The sequence below is a fragment of the Typha latifolia genome, chromosome 10 (genome assembly GCF_019914945.1).
Source record: "Typha latifolia isolate L0001 chromosome 10, TyphaL0001v2, whole genome shotgun sequence".
Taxonomy (NCBI): Eukaryota; Viridiplantae; Streptophyta; class Magnoliopsida; order Poales; family Typhaceae; genus Typha; species Typha latifolia.
Genome location: NC_133095.1, coordinates 7,102,410 through 7,122,750, shown reverse-complemented (window position 1 = coordinate 7,122,750; position 20,341 = coordinate 7,102,410). Strand labels below are relative to the sequence as shown.

The 20,341-nt window shown below is 36.0% G+C and overlaps 1 protein-coding gene across 2 annotated transcripts in view; it reads left to right on the top strand.

The window, feature by feature from the left end:
• The window catches only part of LOC140796762 (peptide-N(4)-(N-acetyl-beta-glucosaminyl)asparagine amidase), a 58,012-nt gene that overhangs the window by 17,247 nt on the left and 20,424 nt on the right, over positions 1–20,341 (top strand). For both annotated transcript variants that reach the window (XM_073149871.1, XM_073149872.1), the window contains 7 exons: positions 3,796–3,895; positions 3,985–4,038; positions 4,110–4,253; positions 4,346–4,444; positions 4,549–4,635; positions 8,375–8,457; positions 17,571–17,684. In XM_073149871.1, coding sequence (XP_073005972.1) covers positions 3,796–3,895; positions 3,985–4,038; positions 4,110–4,253; positions 4,346–4,444; positions 4,549–4,635; positions 8,375–8,457; positions 17,571–17,684 — 681 coding nt within the window. The remainder of the gene's footprint in view (positions 1–3,795; positions 3,896–3,984; positions 4,039–4,109; positions 4,254–4,345; positions 4,445–4,548; positions 4,636–8,374; positions 8,458–17,570; positions 17,685–20,341) is intronic.

Here is a 20,341-nt window from a genome sequence, read left to right as displayed (position 1 = left end):
ATTGCCGCGTGATATCGGTGCAGAAATCAACCCAACTTTCAATCGTATTATGGGCATTGGCTGCCCGAAATCAATGAAGTGCCGCATCTTCAAGGTGGAAGCTCGCAAGCGTCACCTTATTTTCTTCTGCTGTACCTTGGTACGCGAAGAATTGTTTCGGCCTATAGAACCAATCGATTGGGTCACCACCTTTGAACTTCAGAATTTTGAGATGTACGGTTTGCCCACGGATACCGTTGTCTCGATCTGGATCATATCCAAATCCTTGTCTAACTGGAGGAGGATGCAGCATGAATAGTTAATGCTCCCTCCTTCAGTTTTGGTTAACTCAACGCGGTTCCGGTTCGTATTGGCCCACCCAAGGGTCTAGATCTCCAAGATGATCACTATTTTGGTTTGCTTGTCGGATAGGCTCACCCGCAACTTGACCTGGTGGAACCATCCTTGCTTGTCTCCGCCCATAGGGTGGTGGTAGTAGAGGTTCTTGCTAGTGCAAATTCTAAATCGGTGGCGGCAGGTTCGTGGGGGTGGACTCGCATCGTGGGGTCGTTGGTGCATTCCCGTTCACCATGGCTTCTCTTATTGCTCGTATTTCCTGCATTATCTCCATCATCATCTAGTTATTGATGGCCATTTGCTTGGAAAGAGACCCAATCATAGCTTGAATGCTAGGCTCTTCGGTATTTAGATTTGGTCGGGCAGTTCCGCGGGTGGAAGTTCCCGCAGCTGTCTCCCCCTCCTCTATTGGGGAGATCTCTTCCTCCTCATTCACCATGTAGCCATGGCTTTGGTGGTCGTTATCGAAAGCGCGTGTCCAAGAAACGATGACTCTGATACCACTTTTGATACGATCTCCTCTTGGGCTAAGGTTTGATCTATCCTGTTTTTAGGTCTGGACAGGATTTAGCATAGAAATTTGAAAATAGACCCAGCAAGATGTAGCTGTCAGATCAATATGAAATTTTGATATGTTGTAGCCATGGAAGAGAGCTTTCCAACAAATCTAATTTTATGAAAATTGGACAATGGAATCTCGAGATATCGTCCGAGAGGTAGATGAACATCAAGGAGTCCGTCTATGGATGCATGGATGGAGGCATGAGATCCTAGGTGATGATGGATGGTGGTAGGCCGATGGTAATGGGGTGGGACTGGTGAATAAGTGGTGGTGAAAGGATTATAGATGATGGAAGGGATTAGGGCAAGGTAATAGAGAGATTAGAAGAAGGGGGAGGATGGGCCGCCACTAAGGGACTAGGGTGAGTGGCCGGTTGAGGGAGGCTAGAAACGGCGGCACCGAGGAATGAGAGAACGAGAGAGAAGAAGAAGAAGAAGACTAGGGCAAAACTCAATTCATTCAATAATGACTCCTTTGTTGCCATCCACACCTTTAGAGGCTAACCAAACAATTCAAAAATGATAATTATTAACCCTAGAAATAGTGAATTTTTGCCGACCGTGTTTGAACAGGGTTGAACGTGTTCAAACGCACAAAAAACACTTTCTGTCAATGTGAACCTAATGTAGCGAACACGGGCGTTCGAACGCACATTTTTCGTTCTCTGTTTTTGTGAAGCTAATGTAGGCATTCGCAAGTGCATTCAAACGCACCCCACCTGCGTTCGAACGCGACATATAAAAAACTTATTTTTCTCTGAATTAAATACTAAAACAAGAATAAAAGACACCCCTAAAATGTATCCATGCTCGAGATGACATCGGTGAAGTCCGAATCGTATCAGTAGACAATCGGTTATGTTATTCGACGGGTGAGGGACAAGCGAAATTATTACTATTTATCTTCCCTCCTCGATGGGTGTTGCTTGATGTTTTTACTATTGTGGGTTTGCGTGAGCTTGAGATAAAGAATTTAATTGGTGGTGTAAAGCTCGATCAATGGATGTCTATGTGTTATAGTCAACCATGAGGAAGATGATTGTCTATCCAAGTTGCTAACCTAAACAAAACGCAATATAGAACTTTCAAAGGCAATAGTTATAAATTCAACTATTAGAATGATCCGACGTTTTTATATGTTGTTCCTATGTAAGTTAGGAATCCAACACGATTGGAATTCATCAATTAGGCAAGTAGATCAAAAGTTATGAAGTAATGAGTGACCAAAGGTAGGGGATGACAGAATGGACGTGGATGATGTAGTTATGGTTTTGAAAGATGATGATGACTATGATGGATGGATTAGTATCTTGAACAAGATGAGGTGGGAGAAGGGAGCTTCCAGATATGACTGATCACTGGAGTGAGGAGAGAGGTGACAGAGGATTATCCTCGACCATAGAAGGAAGCTCGGGTTGGGTACCGAGGGGGAGGAAGGAGGGAGAAGTTTGGCTCTAGCCTAGCTGCAAAATAAAGTTCAATATTCAAGAATGCAAAGATGGCTGCTTTTCCATATATTTGGAAGCTAGCCAATCATCCAAAAACTCTAAATAAATCTTAATATGAAATATCTAATGTGCGTTCAAATGCCCCTCGATTGTATTTGAATGACTAAAAACATGACTCTGGATATACGAATGCGAATCGGACATTTGAACGCTAAAAAATAGGGCTCTGAATGTGCGAACGCAAATCAGGTGTTCAAACGTCGCATTTGAACGCCCTCCACTTGCCTTCGAATGCACCTGCAAGAAGTCATCTTATTTTTTTTTTCAAACAAAGACAGAAAATGATATATAATTTGAATCGATTTGGTCTAATTTGTATCTCAATCAACAATATTGCAACACTATGATATCAGAAGAGGTGGACCAAAGCTAGTTGTCTTCCCTCCTTGAGGGTGGACCAAAGCTCTCTTAGCTTTTCCTCCGTTAGTTGTGTAGTGGAGAAAGCCTCAATGAGTGTAGCTAGATGAGCAGCCTTTACTTCGGCTTGCATATCATGACGGAGGTCGCTAATGAACGTGCTTCACAATACCGAATTTGTCCTACCTCTAACTCGAGCAGATTACTCTTATGAAGTTTGAAAGTATGGTTTCCAAATGATCAAATTGAAAACTTATCCCTAGTAGATCACAACCCTTCCATCAACACCATAACAATATTATCCTCCGAAGCGACTCTGAAGGTTTCAATCAGAATCAACTTACCTAAAATCATATTGTAGAGCCAAAATTTCCAATCCTAGAAGCTCAGGGTCAATGTTCACCCAATCCTCAATATCAACGCTTATCATGTCCAAGATATGGCTCTGTATGGTGTGCAATGGTATTGGCCTGGCCTATGCTTAAGGATAGGAGGACCATTACTCTCGGCAACTTAAGCCCATGTTCCTAGGGCTCCTCTTCCTACACAAGTACGCAATGAGTGATCTTCAACAACAATAGCTGCAACCAACATAAGCTCATCCACCCTGGCCTTTAGAGTAAGAACTTCAACCAACATCGGAACAGTAGTTGCCACCATCGGCTAGATAAGGGTTGCCATAGGATCTGGTGGCCTAGAACAGAGCAGTCTTGGTGAAGCTAGGACTTCACCTATGACAAGAAGGAAAAGAAGAAAAGGACCAGGGAGACAAGGAGCTCAAAACCCTTGTGGAGTAAATTCCATGATCCCAAGATGTGAAGCTTGAATGACTTGGATTTTTCCTAAAAAAAGAGAAAAAAAGACAAATTGCAAATCGTTTATTTTATCTCAACTTCATAAGTTTGAAATAGTCTCCCTAATCAAATATTATTCAAATAAAATAATGCAATCGTTTGACATTAATTTCTGGTTAGACTCCGCACCTTCCCTACTGAGTTATTGGCTTATTGCTGTTTATTCTCAAATTCCGCAGGAAAATAACAAAGAATACGAAGATGGTGTCTCGCCGGTTCGTCTTCCGTCACGACAGCGAAGACTTCCCCGTTGAATTCGACACCGATAACGGATTCGAAGTAACCCAACTCTCCCAATTCTCCATCCTTTTTTACACGAAATCTTGAGACAACAAATAATTCCCTAATTTCTCGACCATTTATTGCAGGTTCTCAAATTCCAAATCTTCTCGCTGACCTCGGTTCCTCCTGATGACCAGAAGGTCTTCTCCCTCTCCGCTTCTTTTACCTTAATTTGGGAATATATCTAATCCTTATTCTGCATTTGTGAAAGATCCTGGCGGAGAAGGGAGGCTATCTGATCGATGAGAGCTCCGATCTGGGGACAATCCCCGAGAAGCTCCGATTAGTGTCGATTCAAGACTCGGGAGAGTCCTCGGTTGGGAATCCCGATGAAGAACTGGCCCGCATGTTGCAGGTCGCTAATTGGTTTTTTTTTTCCCTTTTCTGATTCTTTCTTAATTCTTTTTTTTACTGATAATTATTAATTTTTTGCCATGGTTTGTATAGGCGGAAGAGGAGGCACTCCTCTTCCAGCGGTTCAGTGTTGGTGCTGATGGAGGGGAGTTCAAGAGGAGGGTTGAGCCATATGTCAAGCAGGTTTACCTGGTAATTTCTTATTTCTCAGTTGAGAATCTTTTACCTACATAGAGGTGCATTTAGTTAATTTCTCTGTTTTTGGTTCCTTACACCAGTGGTTTTGATGAATGTAGTATGAGGATGCCACCCGCCAAGAATCTGCCCGAAAGTCAGTTCCCATCGACGAGCTTGAAGAGAAGGCATTGGTTTCTCTAGCCAAGGTATAATATTCTCTATCTATTCTTATTTATTTTTATTATAGTAGCGACAGTGTAGGTCCTTATGTGGATTTCTAAAACTGAAATTTTAAAAATGATTATTGTCTTTTGATACGTCCTATTTGATACTTTGTGTGGTAGTTCAGAGATTTTGGCTATCACGAAGGACTTATAGAGATTTTCTGAAAGGTTGAAAGAACTCATTGATTGATCGATAGAAAATATGGAAAAGGAAAATAACTGTGAAAAAGTTGTGGACCAGAAGTGAAGAAGAGATCATATGGAAGCATTAATATGCATTAAGTCATGAATAACGACAGAGACTTTTGTAATGCATGTCAGGATATCATCATGCCTTTTATTTTCCATGGATTGAGGTCTTCTGCTGAGAAATCCAAAATTAGGATGGTTTCTTAATTTTGCCTGAACTAACCAACTTGCTGATGCAATCTAAGAGTGCACATCGCTTGGATGAGCTATTTAAGCCATCAACTTGTATTGCTCAAATACATAGGATTTACTGTTTATCAACTGAAAGGAAAGATTTTACCATTCTAGTTTTCTGCAATATTTTTAGAACTAGAGTCTCCAAATCATGAGCAGTGTTCTGTTAAGTATTAAACTTCAGTAGTGAACAGAGAAAGAACCAGAGAATATGGAGCGAATGAGGATAGAAGTTCTAAAAGAAGAGAGATAATGAAGAAACTAGAGATAAAGAACTTCTTTAACAATTTTCAGTAATCTGACGGTTAAATTCAAAACTATATTAACCTATAAAAGGAAAACTTTAAGACCCCAAGTTCTACTCAATTAGGAGGGAAACAAGCTGGTTGGAAGGGGTTAGCATTAGCAACATGATTTGGCTACCTATAACCAGTAATTTGGAAGTAGGATTGATGTGAAACAATTAGATCATTAGGATTCTAGGAACGATGATTGTGAAAGAAAAAGAAAAATAATGGGGTTTCACATCTCCATTCTCAACTAGGGTTGCACATCCGAAACTCACATTGGAGATCTCAAAATAATTTTATTTTTTCATTAATCTCAAAAGAAAATACAACATGTCTATATATAGATCTACAAATAATAATAAGCATATAACACCCTAAACAATTGTGAAAAAATAAATATTACTCTGAGCACTATAAATAGTAAATATATAATAAAAATAATTGACTTAAGACTAATTTCCTGAAGGAGAAACTATAATGATACATATGCTTGTGTAGTATGTCACTAATGTTTGTATCATTCTCCCTTAATGGAAGAGAACTCGACTCTATCGCGTGTATCCCTTGCAACATTAATATTGCTCTAGTCTCATAGTTTTCTGACACTCCAAGTCATTTCGATCAAGCCAAATATCATCAGATTTAGAGATAGGTTTCACACCTCTACCCTCAAGTAAGGGTTTCATACCCAAGTGTTTCTAAACCTTAGTGACTTTGAGCAGTGGATTGAGATTTTTCTCATACTACTCTAGTTTGTTTGGCTTTTATCTTTCTCAGTCAAGCCAAGTATTATCATGCTTAGGGATAGGTTTCATATCTTCATCCTCAAGTTAGGGTTTCACACCCAAATTTTCATAATGTTAAGACTCGTCCTTAGTTTTAGGAAGGCCACCGATCATGGGGGCGAGTGAAAAAGTCGATAGGGATGCGACAGTGATGGATAGATTTGACGGCTACAAGCAGGCAACGGTAGGTGGTGGAGTTTAGAGAAGATGGCTTTTGCATTGGCAGTAACGAAAAAGAAGAAAGAGAGTTGAAGAAATGAAAAAACTAAGGATGGCCATGCTAATCGACACTTGCTGTGGGATGTGCCAGTAACACACCCTCGTGCTGAGCCATGTCGGTCCGGCATGACTATGTGCCGGTCTTCGTGCCAATGTGTAGTCTTTTTATTAATTTTTTTTCTGTTTTCATTAATTATTATCAAATCAACTTTAGTTATTTTTTTAACAAACATGATATGACATCTTTTTCTTATTTTCATTAATCATTATGAATCAACTTTACTCATTTTAGGAATACAAATTCATGCCTAATTTTCTTTTGTCATTCTCCAATTTTCAATCAAATAAAATAATTAGCTCATGTTTTGTCATATAATCCTATTTCTTCTTGTCTTTCTCTTATTTCTATCCATTAACTCTTTTAGATGCCTCTAAAGTTCTTATGAAGTGTTCAACACAACACAATTATATTATGGAGTGTTTAATTATTAATATTATTTTTAATGAATGTATTCATCATATTATGTGTTGAACAATATTAATATTTGATTACTGCTTTCTCTTTAATAAAATAGGTCATTTACAAAAGTAATCTAAAGATAAACACTATAATATAGGTTTTAATATATATATATATATATTTAAATCAAAAACTAAAAATTGACATGCTGAAGCTCCAAAAACATCCCTAAATATTATAAATTTCTTATCAAAAGTATGTTAAATACATGCAAATGGCATGCAGGGACATGCCAAGGGCGTGCCATGCCGATGGTGGCACGACATGGCATGTCACTAGTATAACCATCGTTGGAAAAAATTGCTGGATTTGAGAGAAATAAAAAAAATCACATACTCGAAGTTGTCAGAATTTGCTAGAGTTGGATTTGTGTCACTGGAGTTTGCTGAAGCTGAATCTCTCTGTTCGAGAAACAATGGCTATGGTCGGGAGAAAAAGAGACAGGGGGAGAGAGAGAGAGAGAGAGAGGAGAGGAGGAAGATCATGGTGAATTGGGAATATCAATTATTGATAATTTCGGATCGGATCCGAGTTTGATCTGTTATGGATCTGAATCAGCCAATCCTGATATTTTCTCCTCTTAGGGTTGACCTGATTGATCCGATTTTGTTTTATTCATCTCCTTTCTGGATAAGTGGCATGAGAATGGGTAAGATTGGTACTCATTTGGCTAGATATGTGCCCCTAGATTATTATCTTATACATCTTAATGCAATTTAGTACTCTTGTATGGTGCACACAATCTTATCGTAGTTTTTGTGTTATTGTAACTAAATGCTGATACTAATCAAATAATTTTTTCGATTATTTTGTGGAATCACTCAAATATTGTCCAGATTTAGTATTCTTTGATATGCCTTCGTTTCAACTAAATGGAAGCCATGTTCTACTCATAAATCAGATAAAATTTGCTGCTAGAAACAGAAAATCAAATATCATTTAGTTTTGGTACCACATTGCTCACATTATGTGCTATAGGATTCTGTATTACAACCTTTCAAGAAAAAGTGTTCCATAGTGCTTCATTCTTTCCAGTTTCCATTATGTGCATATTTGCAGCTAAAACTGTAGAATTCATTTATAGAGTGACATGTAAGTCATTGTTTTGCCTAATGAATTTTATGGCCTGATACTGGGGAAGGAGACGCTTGGCACTTAAGTACATATTCAACAGTGCTTTAGTATGCATTGCCAGATATCCTAGTGGGAATAAGGTGTTTTCCTATTTCCTTGTTTAAGCCAATATTGTGAATTCTTCTCTTACAGAATTGCATATAGTTACTACAGTTTTAGCTTTGGAAGTGGTATATATTATTTGTCAATGCACTGTAAATAATTTGTGTTGGTTTCATGATAAATTCTCCTTGTTAGGTCACTTAGATTGCTTTTATTTAATTTTTTATAATTGCACAGTTTTTCTCTTGCATGACGTTAAATACTTAAATCTTGGAGGAAATTTGAGTTTTCATTTGATACTTTTATAGGAAGGGAATATCAATCCTTCAAAAGCTGAAGAAGATTATGCCTTCTTGCTGCAATTGCTTTTCTGGTTTAAGCACTCTTTCAGGTCAATCATATATAATTTTCTTATTTTTTCAAATCTTGCTGAAACTTTTAGTATCTTTATCTTACAATTGGCTCCTAAATGGCTAAATCCATGTTGAAAAATCTGTTAGGTCACTTCCAAATTGTTTAATAGAGGCTTAAATTTGTTTGGAACATGTGGTGTGCATTTCCTTAAAATGTTTATTTTGGGCTGCATGTTTTCATGTTGAAAAGGTAACTTACTGTAACTTGAGTACCTGCCAAAAAGCTTCTTAACTATGTTTCTCTGGAATTATGATTTCTGAATAATATTTAGTTTGATACAACCTGCACACAAGCATAATCCACTTGTTTGTAGATAAGCAGCCAACAATTAGATTATCTTACATTTAGTAGTGTCATAATAAATTATCATCTTCCATTTTTCCTCTTTATTCATACTACTAATAATTGTGTATGACATGGATGAGGTAACAGTGACCCCTCATTAAGGTGATATCAGTGTATTAAAAGGCAACTGCGGATGGCAGGTGATCACATCACTGCCTTCCGCATATGCGGAAGGCGGGCGCTAAGACAGTCCACCATTTTTAATATATAAAGAATTAAATATAATTATACACGATATATAATATATATAAATATAGTATATATAATTTTTTTGATAGTCTACTACACTAAAATACATTAACAATGGTTTATAACCATTCTTAAAACTATGAGATAATACAATTTAGTAATAAATAGAACATAAAACATTAATGAAACAATAACATCTTAAAAAAACAAAGAAATGCTATTCAAAAACACTAGGTGATGTACACCTCATGCTTTATTAGATTAAATCCTAATGCAAATCTAGTATGAATGCAATGTTTTGGAGAACAATCGATTCAAACAAATAACTAAAATAAAATATAGTAAGCAATAACTGACAATAATTTAATCGATTAAAAAGATCACTACTAGATGGAACGAAAGAAAATCACTTAGATAAAGCAGTAATTTTGTCAACTCTCAAATATGTATGTTGACAGTAGAAAAGCCTAAAATATGGTATAAGGAAAGACTTTAGAGTTTAGATTTACTAATAAATGAAATAGTGCTTTTACTTTGAAACCAAGACTTATTCTTTACATCCGAGCACCCAAAGATTTCTCTTTCACTATTGGAATTTTCTGGATAGCAACAATAACCAATTGAAAGTAGAAATTGACGAAGAATAGGTTTAGAGAGGAAGTAGAAGAGATTAGAGAAGAATCTGAAGATGGAGTAGGAGAAAGGGGGAGAAAGAGAGAGAGAGAGAAAAAGAAGAAGAAGACCGCATGAGAGAAAATGAGAGATTTCAAATAAATCTTATTTAATCGTTCCTTGTTTCTCATGCAATAACCCTTAAATAGGTTAACAACTTTAATTCTAGCTGATTCTAATAGAAACTTATTTCCTAATAGGACTCTAATTGATCATCTTACCTAAATTGACTAACTCAATTTAGGTAATAAATCAATGTGGACATTCCCCATATATAAGCTTACCATAACTATCAATTGAGGTTCTAATAGGAATTAATTTCCTAATAGGATCCTAATTGATTAGGTTTTATCTAAATTGACTAATCTCATTTAGGTAATAACTCAATGCGGACATTCCCCGCATATAGGCTTACCATATCTACCAATTGACTAATTCAATTGATCATTTGAATGAAAAATCAACTCAACAAATTAAATGTGAAAATAAGTTGAGCCTAATTAGATCAATTAGACCAAAATTGGACTCAAGCAACTTTATTTTGGTCAAATTGAAAATGATGCCCACATCAAATCCTCTAGGCATTTTTGAGTCTGATGGCCTGACTTTGAGGCTTGAGGTGGAACGGGCCTTAAATATTTTAAACACTGATATATCATGATTCCATGTATATCCAGTGAAAGAGTTCAGTAATATCTGATTTCTTTCTATTTCTGTCACATTCCATTCTATGAAGTTTTCTTGTCATTGAGGAGGAATCATTTCATGTCTGTTGTCAGAAAGTAAGAGGGAATATTTATCTTGAAAGACAGTAGTAAAGTGTGCCTTTCCTGAAGTGTATTAGAAGTCCTAACAGTGCAGTTCCCCCAATCTGTTTCGGGTCGGCCACATGGATCCTTCGTTTGTAATTCGGTCCTCGAATGGTTAGAACTTCGAAGATATAAATGAAAGTATAGCCTCCAAAATTTCTTTTTCTTATTTTTTGCAATACAGTAACCAGATAATGAAAAGTTCCTGTGCTGCAAAGCTGCTATGGCATATTGAAAAGTGAGATGATCAAGATTCAAGAGAGTTCAAAGGTGTATAATGGCATTGGTGTCATTGATTGCTCTTTTTCCTGGAGTTCCTAGGTGAGGCTTAGTTCAAGTTGTGCAAACCCTGGTTCAAAACTAGATAATCCTGATTCCTGAATAATAAAAGGCAGGGATTCTAGGAAGAAGAAGAAATGAAGAAAGCCCTCTCTTTATTCAGATACTGTTAATGCCAACTTGCAGAATGAAAAATGAGAATAGTAGTGTTTGTATACTGGAAACCTACAAAGGTACTGATTGTTCCTGAGAATGAATAAACTTCACATGCACAAAAGAATTTCCACCAAGTCCAATGAAGTATCTTATTAATGACAGAATTGATATGCATCAGAGCAAGGTTCCGAAAATCGGTATCGGGATCAGGATCGGCTGCTTGTATCAGATCGGACTATTTTAATTAAATAAAATTCTAAATATTATTTAAAAATGTTGAGAAATTTCTAAAAATTTAGAAAAAAATTATAAGAAAATAAGAAATAATAATTACTCACATATAAAGCCTAAAAAGTAAAAATTTCTGTTCCTCCCTCTCTTCTTTCCTATTCCTCTAACTGTTAGTCTGAAATATCCATTTTCTCCTACACTCTTTTTTTTTTATCTTTCCCTCTCTCTCTCTTCCTCACCCTCTTTTTTTTTATCTTTCCCTCTCTCTCTTCCTCTTTCCTTCTCTCTCTTCCTCTTTTCCTCTCTCTCTCTCTCACTGTAGTTGCTGCTGTCAGCTGCAGCAGCCAGCAACATCAGCTACTGTTGCAGGCCCGAAACCAGCCAACCGGCTGGTTTCGATTCGGATCAGGATCGGCCGAAACTGAAAACTATGCATCAGCGACTATTGACCTTACTGGAGATTATGTTTGAGGTTCTGTGGACTTGATTGTCCACCCCACCATCTAACCTATCTGGTAATTATGATTTCAGAAATGAGTGATTCTGTAGTTATCAGCTCAAAATCCTGTCTTGCAAATACAACTCTTTTACCTGATGAAAATACTGTCTCTTTACAAGCAATTTCTCCATTTATTCTTGTAACTTAGATGGGGCATGTCATACAAATAGGCATTCTTGATGATTCTGTATTTTAAGCCATTACTGATGAACCAGCTATTCTGTATGATATTTTGTCACACCCCCTGCTACTACTACACTATAGTAGACGAGGATGGGAATGGCTGCAACCCATTAAGACTATGCCTAGTAGAGTGCAAGGTCTACAAACACCAACTACAATAATCTTTCACTAGAAAATGAGACTATAATTTTCTTTTCATTTAATCCAAAGAGATCAACTCAATAACTCAAATACTAGACTAAGACAGCTAAACATTTGAGTTTTTTGATATTAAAAATAAAACTCTAATATCTCATTTACAACAACTAGTCGACACTTTTATATAATGCCATAGGTACAGATTTTGACATACAAATACAAGCAATATGGGGCTACTAGCTATCCTTGGTAGGACTGGTTACAAAATAATACAACTCTCAAAATGATACAACTACTGATATCCTACCCAAAATGATAAGCTGAAAGACCCACTATGTCCTCACACATCGTAAGAGATATCTAGAATGGGCGGGAAATAATATAATGAGCTCATAGCACAGCTCAATGAGTAAAACCATTTTAAAAACCGAATATACAACAAAAACTATATTAGAGTACGCAAATAACCACAGTAACAAATAAAACTTTAAAATCCAAATGCATGTAGCATGATCAAACCACACCATATATCATATAACTAGGATATGGTTAATATCTCAAATATATATATCAACTCAGGTAACATTAACTTAGGAAATCATGGTTCGTATTGCTCACTTATAGGCCCGTCCCATTTTAACTCTGGGATACCAGAGTATTAGTGTATTGGCCCCACTGATAGGGCCTGCCTCTATTAACCCTCGGGGTTACCAGAGTCTGTCCTATTTATACTCCGGGATGCTGGAGTTTTTGGATTTCCATCCGTGTAATCACATGTTAGTATTCATCTACTAACTAACCGGTATAGTACATGATTCTTTTCAAATGACTCAAATAATAGCTTTCAAGCCCATAATCCAACATATAGCTTTACAAAGCTTTCAAATGTCAAGCTCATTTTGAGCATAAAACCAGCAAATATAACTCTCTCAGAAGAACAAGTCTCTAGAGTGCATTCTTGCAAATACATATATCAAACCAAGTCATTTGGAAAACCAATTCGTACAAAATAGGAATGGCAACATTTGCATCTAGCAATAAATGTAAACAACTACCAAATAGATAACTCATATCGAATCCAAATCCCATTGCTCAAAGATGCTTCACAAAACTATTCAGTTACATAAATAGGAAAACCAGTCTTATACGCAAGGTATAAAACATATTTTTTTTGTTTAAATACACTAATAACAAAACCCAATATTACTCACCTTTAGATAATCAATTTTCTACATCAAAACATTAGTTGAAAGAGACCTTAAATCTTAACCTGAAATGTGCAAACAACATAATTTAAGATACTATTTATGGACTTCAAAACAATAGTTAATGTCCTCTAATTTAATCATTATAATAGCTTTGTCAACTTAATCTATAAACCCCATCATTTCTGTCCATTTTGCATACAATGGTTTAAGCTAAAATAGAGTCTCTCTAATTCACAAAAACATACTTCTTACTAAAACAATACTCTTTATTAGTTAGAGTGTTAGACTCTTACTAGACAAAATCAAATGCTTTGATAACTCATATCAAAATACACCCTATTATCATGAATTGAGAACTAAAAACACAAAACTAGTCATCTCCTTTAGACAACACTAGGTCTGGAAATATATCCTCTAATCATAGATAAGAAACCCAAAACACCATCTTTAATCATAGGCTCAGCTTATAAGAGAATGCTGGTTAGTCAATGAGAAAATAATAGGTGTATGTCAGCTTGTGAATACCCATAGCTTCAATAATTAGTGTGAGCTGCATTAATTTAATCATCAATAAGACCTAGACTCTTGAGCTGCATGAAAAGCTGTCAGAAAGGTGTAGAACTTATAAGAGTAACATGCAACATCAACATATCCATATCATTGAGGAGGGCAATGCTCATGTTGAGATCGGGGAGGACCCGTAGATGGTGACAGAAAAGATGAAATAGGAATTGACATAGACGAAGAAGGTATAGGAACGACTCGTTGAGAGTACACTTAAGTGACAGGAGGACAATAAGAGGGAGAATCACTAGGGCATCTAGCAAGATGCTCCTCAAGAGAGTATGGTGTTCACGAAAGCTCAAGAGGAAACTAAGGAGAAGATGTCGAAGATGGAAATTCAAGAAAAGTAAGGTCCTGAGACTTATGACAATAATAAGGGATATTCTCTAGAAAAGGGACATGATTATCAATCTGCATCCGATGAGTCAAAAGGATTATAGCATTGATAGCCTTTGTGTTCAAAACTGTACGCAAGAAAAACACATTGCATAGAATGAGCTAATAGCTTGTTATACTCATGTGCAGGAAGCAGAACAAAGCAAGTACATCCAAAAATATGAAGGTGACTATAATCAAGTTTAATAGAAAAACAAACCTCATTTGGTCTCGTAAGAAAAGAGAGGGCATGAAATTGATAAGGTTAATAGAACTCAAGAGAGCTTCTGCCTAAAAAGTATGAGGGACAGAGGAATTGAGAAGTAGAGCATGAGCAGTCTCCAAGATATGATAGTGTTTTTGTTCTGCTACACCATTTTGCTCATGAGTGTAAAAACAAGACTATTGGAAAAGAGTGCCATTAGAATGAAAAAAATAGAGCGCGTAGCAGCAGATGTGTACTCTCAAGCATAGTTACGCCTGAAATTTTTAAATGTATTTGTGAAAGTGAGTGTGAATGCATAGAGGTGAAAATTTGATAAATTTGAGAAATCTCATATCAATGTCGAATAAGATAAACCTAAGTATATTTGGAGAAGTTATCAATGAAACATACCTAATACAAATATCCATACATGGAAGGTGATGGTGTAGGTCCCCAAATATCAAAATGAACGATATCAAAATATGAACTGCTTTTATTATTACTTGAAGGAAAAGGTAGAGCCAATTGTTCGATTAACTTACTTACCCACATAGTCCAACAAAGAACAAATAAATCTTGTTGTAAGGCTCTAGAGTGGAAAAGGCCTTTAAGATGTGGTTTTGACATATGACCTAACCTACGATGCTACAAATCAGTGGGAGAGAGAGCAGCACCAACAAAATGAGAAAGATGTGAGATAGGTATATGAAGAAAAAAATATGGTAAGGACCATTAGTTCTACAATCAACTCCAATCTCCAATCTCGTGGCCGGTATGTAGATCCTGCACAACACAAGAGTGAGTGGTAAATAAGGCATGATAGCTAGGATCTCATATGCTACTAAATGAAAGAAGATTCATACTGAGAAAAGGAACATGCAAGACATAGGGTAGTGTAAGACAACTAGAAGTTTTAGAGGTATTAGTAATAGAGCTAGATTGACAAATGGAAAGAAGAAAGCTATTTGTAGTTTGAAGAGGTGGCAATTGGGATATGAGGTAGCAAGCAATATGGATAAAGGAATTTGGAGTCATATGCTGAGTAGCACCAGAGTCCATAATCCAAGTGTCAGAAATAATACCAGAAGGAGCAGATGGTGCTGAGTGATATGTTAGTGAAGCGGATGAAGTAGATACTGTATGCTATGAAAGACGGCTAAGGAGCTGACTCTATTGAGCTAGTGTTTCCTCAATCTGCTGAAGACGATCTGATGGAGTACCAATAGAAGATATCTTAGAAAAAATCTTAACAGTGATAGCTGCGGTCGGGTGTGGATGATCTTTTTGTTTGTAGTTCTTGTGATTTCCGGTATACAATTCCCAACATGTGTCAATCAAATGCCCCAACTTGTGACAGTGGGAACACTGAGGACAAGAGCGAGATAAATTGACATTACGAGATGAAGGTATTATAGAAGCTGTAGCAGTAAGAACTTTATCCACCACGGTCAAAGGAACAGACACTGATAAAGCATATTGAGACTGAACAGTATGAAGATGTCTCTCCTCAGCAACTAGCTTGGCTACTACAGACTCTAAACTCGGTTGTGTATGACGATGGACCAAAGAGCATCCAAAAATTGGTAAAGCTGACGATGCTCTCGAAAAGCCTCGTAGTCTATAGGATAGGATGTACTAGCAAACTGGAGGGGAATGGGAGGCTCTAGAGTTTGCAATGCCAAAAATCTCGCATATAACTATAAAGTTGCTATACGGATCTGTCACCTTGTTGAGCACCTTGTGCATTAGACAAAAGATGATTCTCTCAAGCATCGCTCGATTCAACAAAGGGAGACCAAAGATAGATCCAAAGATCTGCATCAATGGTAAAATGTATAAGATTTGGGAAAAATAACCTTATCAATTGATGCAACCAAATAGGATCGAAACGATGATCGTTAGCCTTCTAAGCAACATATTCTTTAGAAAGTTGCCCTTTCTCATCTAGAATTATGAGGGCATAGGGCTGGATTTCTTGAGATGACTGGTGAGATCACGACCATTAAGAGCACTTTTGACAGTAGCAAATTAATATGGCTCATCAGCCATGGTTACTAGTAAAAAATCAGCAGAAGTAGGTAGATAGTCACGGGCAGGATCTGTAACTGCTATCAGACAAGTAAAAATATAGCAGACCAATATGTTGCAAGAAGAATGATGCTAGAGAATCACTTGCATGAAAAAAAACGGAAATGAAAAGTTTCTACTAAGAGGGTTTTCATGCGAGTAATCTACTGGACTCTTCTTTCTCCAATAGCATATGACATTGGTGACTGTGACGTAGAGCCAGTCCGATGGGTTGAGCTTGACAAAGTCGATGTAGGAGGAGGTAGATCACCTTGCCGGAATGAGGAACTGAGCTGCCGGGTTGTGCTTAGCGAGGAGGTTCCATGAGAGCTCGAAATTGTTTATCAGAGAGGGGGGAGGGGAAGGGAGGGCTTCGGGAGAGCCATTCGTCACAGTAAATCAACGGGGAGGGCCGGCTAGTTTTGATCAGCACCAAGGGAGGCGGAGGAGTCCTGAGGGGGAGGTGGAGGAGTCTCGAGCTCGTCAGAAGGTGTTAATGAGGGAGAGCTCCGCTTCTGTGCAAATGAGGACACAGTGGAAGACTATGGAGAAAGAAAACCCTATCGGGCTCTGATACCATGTAACATGAGAAGGAGCTCTCCTACTTTCTCATTAAGAGGTAAATATAATATGTACATCATATTGGTATATTAGCCCTTAGGTGGCTTATAAGAATATATATACATTAACAATCCCAACTAGATAAACTCAACTTTTTAAACAATAATGTTCTTTTTGATCACTAGGGATAACACACACATATGGATTAAAATACAAGAGAGCTATATGTTTACTAGTGAGAGTTCGATATTTAGAACCCAATATCTGAATAGAACATTTTAGAAAACAGCCACTAATTAGCCTTGAATCAATCTCTCTATGTCCAAGTGAGAGAAGAATGTGGCCATGATAGCAGAGGCACTGTGTGTGACACTTGAATTCTTGTATAAGTTTGTGAATCTTTTGGAGCACATATTAATGCTGATCCTTAGGTGTATCTTTTTCCTACTATCAATTATTAATTTGGTCACACCTATGACTCGTTTTCGTTTGGTAAATTTTTTCATGATATAGGAAAGTTAATTAATTCATAGCATGCCAACAATGTTTGTGAACTAGTATTTTCTGATATTTCACCTATTGTTACATTTCACATGCTTATTTTTGTAGGTGGGTCAACTCACCTCCTTGTGATTATTGTGGAAAGGAGACAACGAACATTGGAATGGGTATTGCTGTGCCCTCCGAAATTGAATTTGGTGGTTCACGTGTTGAACTTTACAGGTACTTTTTACGACAGGTTGAACATATTTTCTTTGATAAAAGATCACATTTTACAGTTACTTCCTTTTGAGAAAAAATGCACATATATCTAAATAACCTAGGTAATTTGTCCAAAAAAAAATATAGTACATTTTATTTGAGAGAATAGGTCCATTTTTAGTTCTTCTGCATATTGTCATTTTCTATATTTTCTTCCCAAATTATATTTTGCCTGTTGAAAAGAAGAAAGAGAGTTGTACAATATATTTATTAGCTACATTAAATGTACTTTACAATTTATTGGACATTCAAGTACTCTATAGTAATTAAAAAATTCTCCTTTTTCCTCCAACCAAAAAAAGTGGAAGACAAAATTACCTATTACATTGTGAATTAACAGTACATTATGTTATGTTAATTAGTAGTACCCTTTATATATGAGGTTCTTGGTAATAATAGTGGAACACCTTCTAACAATAATGAAATACCTTCTAACAACAACGAAATACCTTCTAATAAAAACATAATACATTTTAATAAGTGTGGAATACATTCTAATGAAAGTGAAATACCTTCTTAGTTCTCAAAGAATCATCAATCTTTCTATTTTGGCGGATTAGATATCTCTAAGTGATGCACACTATTTAATATGTTGGAAGAACTATGGAGTACATCAAAAAATTAGAAAATATAGTCTATTTGGGCAGATCAGACATCTCTAAGCGTTGTGCACTTTTATGCAACTTAGGAATACATCTTCCATCAAGTATTTTTTAGAGTTATTTCGCAGTTAAATCAATGTAATACATGAACTTAGATATTGTGATCCATGAAAAAGTTTTGTAATACATTGTACAAAAGATAAGTGATGTGAAATAATCATAGTTCCTACTTTCAGCCGATCCCGAACCGGGCCAAAACTAGCCGGTTCTTGTAGCAATAGCCAGCAACTACAGAGAGAGGGAGAGAGAGGGAAAGAGGAAGAGAGAGTGAGGGAGAGAGAGAGAAAGATAAAAAAAAAGAGAGTGAGGGAGAGAATGGATACCTCAGACTAACAGTTAGAGGGATAGAAAAGAAGAGTGGGAGGAAGAGAGATTTTTACTTTTTAGGCTTTATATGTAAGTAATTATTATTTCTTATTTTCTTATAATTTTTTCTAAATTTTTAGAAATTTCTCAATATTTTTAAATAATATTTAGAATTTTATTTAATTAAAATAGTATGATCCAATAGAGGCCGCCGATACGGCCGATATGGCCGATACGACTAATACATATCGTTTTTCTAGTTGGCCGATCCCAATCCCGATACTGATTTTCAGAACCTTAGAAATAATTGGATCGTTAGGATTCTAGGAATAATAATAGTGAGAGAAACAGAAAAAGAATGGGGTTTCACACTTTTATTTTCAACTAAGGATTTACACCCAAAACTCTCATTGGAGATCTCAAAAAAATTTCATTTCTTTATTAACCCTGATTGAGTAAAAGCTAGCCTATATAGACCTTACAAATAACAATAAGCAAATAATACCCTAAAAAATTGCGAAAAAGCAAATACAATCCTAAACACCATAAATAGCAAATGTATAATAAAAAATAATTGACTTAAGACTAATTTCTTGAAGGAGGAATTGCACTGATAAATATTACGGATCATGCAATTTGCATCCACATAATATGTGAAAGTTTATTAGATCTATGCCACACTTAAATCACATAATATGTGAAAGTAGATAGCATGATAGATTAAAACTTTCTTGTAATATGTTGTAGAAAAGACAAAATCATCTATGATCATTAATTAGATCTAATACATGAATGTTGATAGCACGATCCGTAAAAACATTCTATAATACGTTCAAGAAAATTTCATGTTTTACTGTTACTAGAATGTATTCTATTGTTATTAGAAAATATTATGCTGTGTAATATATTCTAGTAATTGCAGAATTTCTTCTAATAATAGTGAAATACCTTGTAACATTAACAGAATACCTTCGCGTAAGTTGTAACAACATAATAACTATAGAATAGCTTCTAACAACAGCATAATACCTTCTAATTACATTATAATACATTCTAATTATAATGCATTATCTTTTAATAATTGTGGAATACCTTCTTACAACAGCGCAATATTTTCTGGAACAGTTAATACTTTCTAATAATAACATATTAAATTGTAATAATTGTGGGATACCTTCTAGTAACTATGGAGGACATATAACTTTAGAAAGGAAACCCTAGGGAAAATCCTTCTTAAAGATATCCAATTTACCCAAATAGACATTATTCACATTTTGTGATATATTTCAAACTTTTCCCAATTTATTACGAACTTATGTAACATCACAGAGTAGTTACAGATATCTATTCCACCCAAATAGACATTTTTTGGCATTTTTATGATGTATTCTGAATGTTTCCCGATATATTATGAACTTATACAACAGTGCACAACATTTAAAGATATCCAAATAAACTTTATTTTTTTAACTTTCTGATGTATTCTGATTTTTTCCCAGTGTATTACAAACTTATATTATAGTGCACAAACTTAAAGATATCTGATTTGAAACTTTTCCCAGTGTATTACAAATTTATGCAACAGGGATTAACACTTAATAGATATTCATGTAACACCCTCTCAGATTTTGCAAAAGTAATATATGTTCC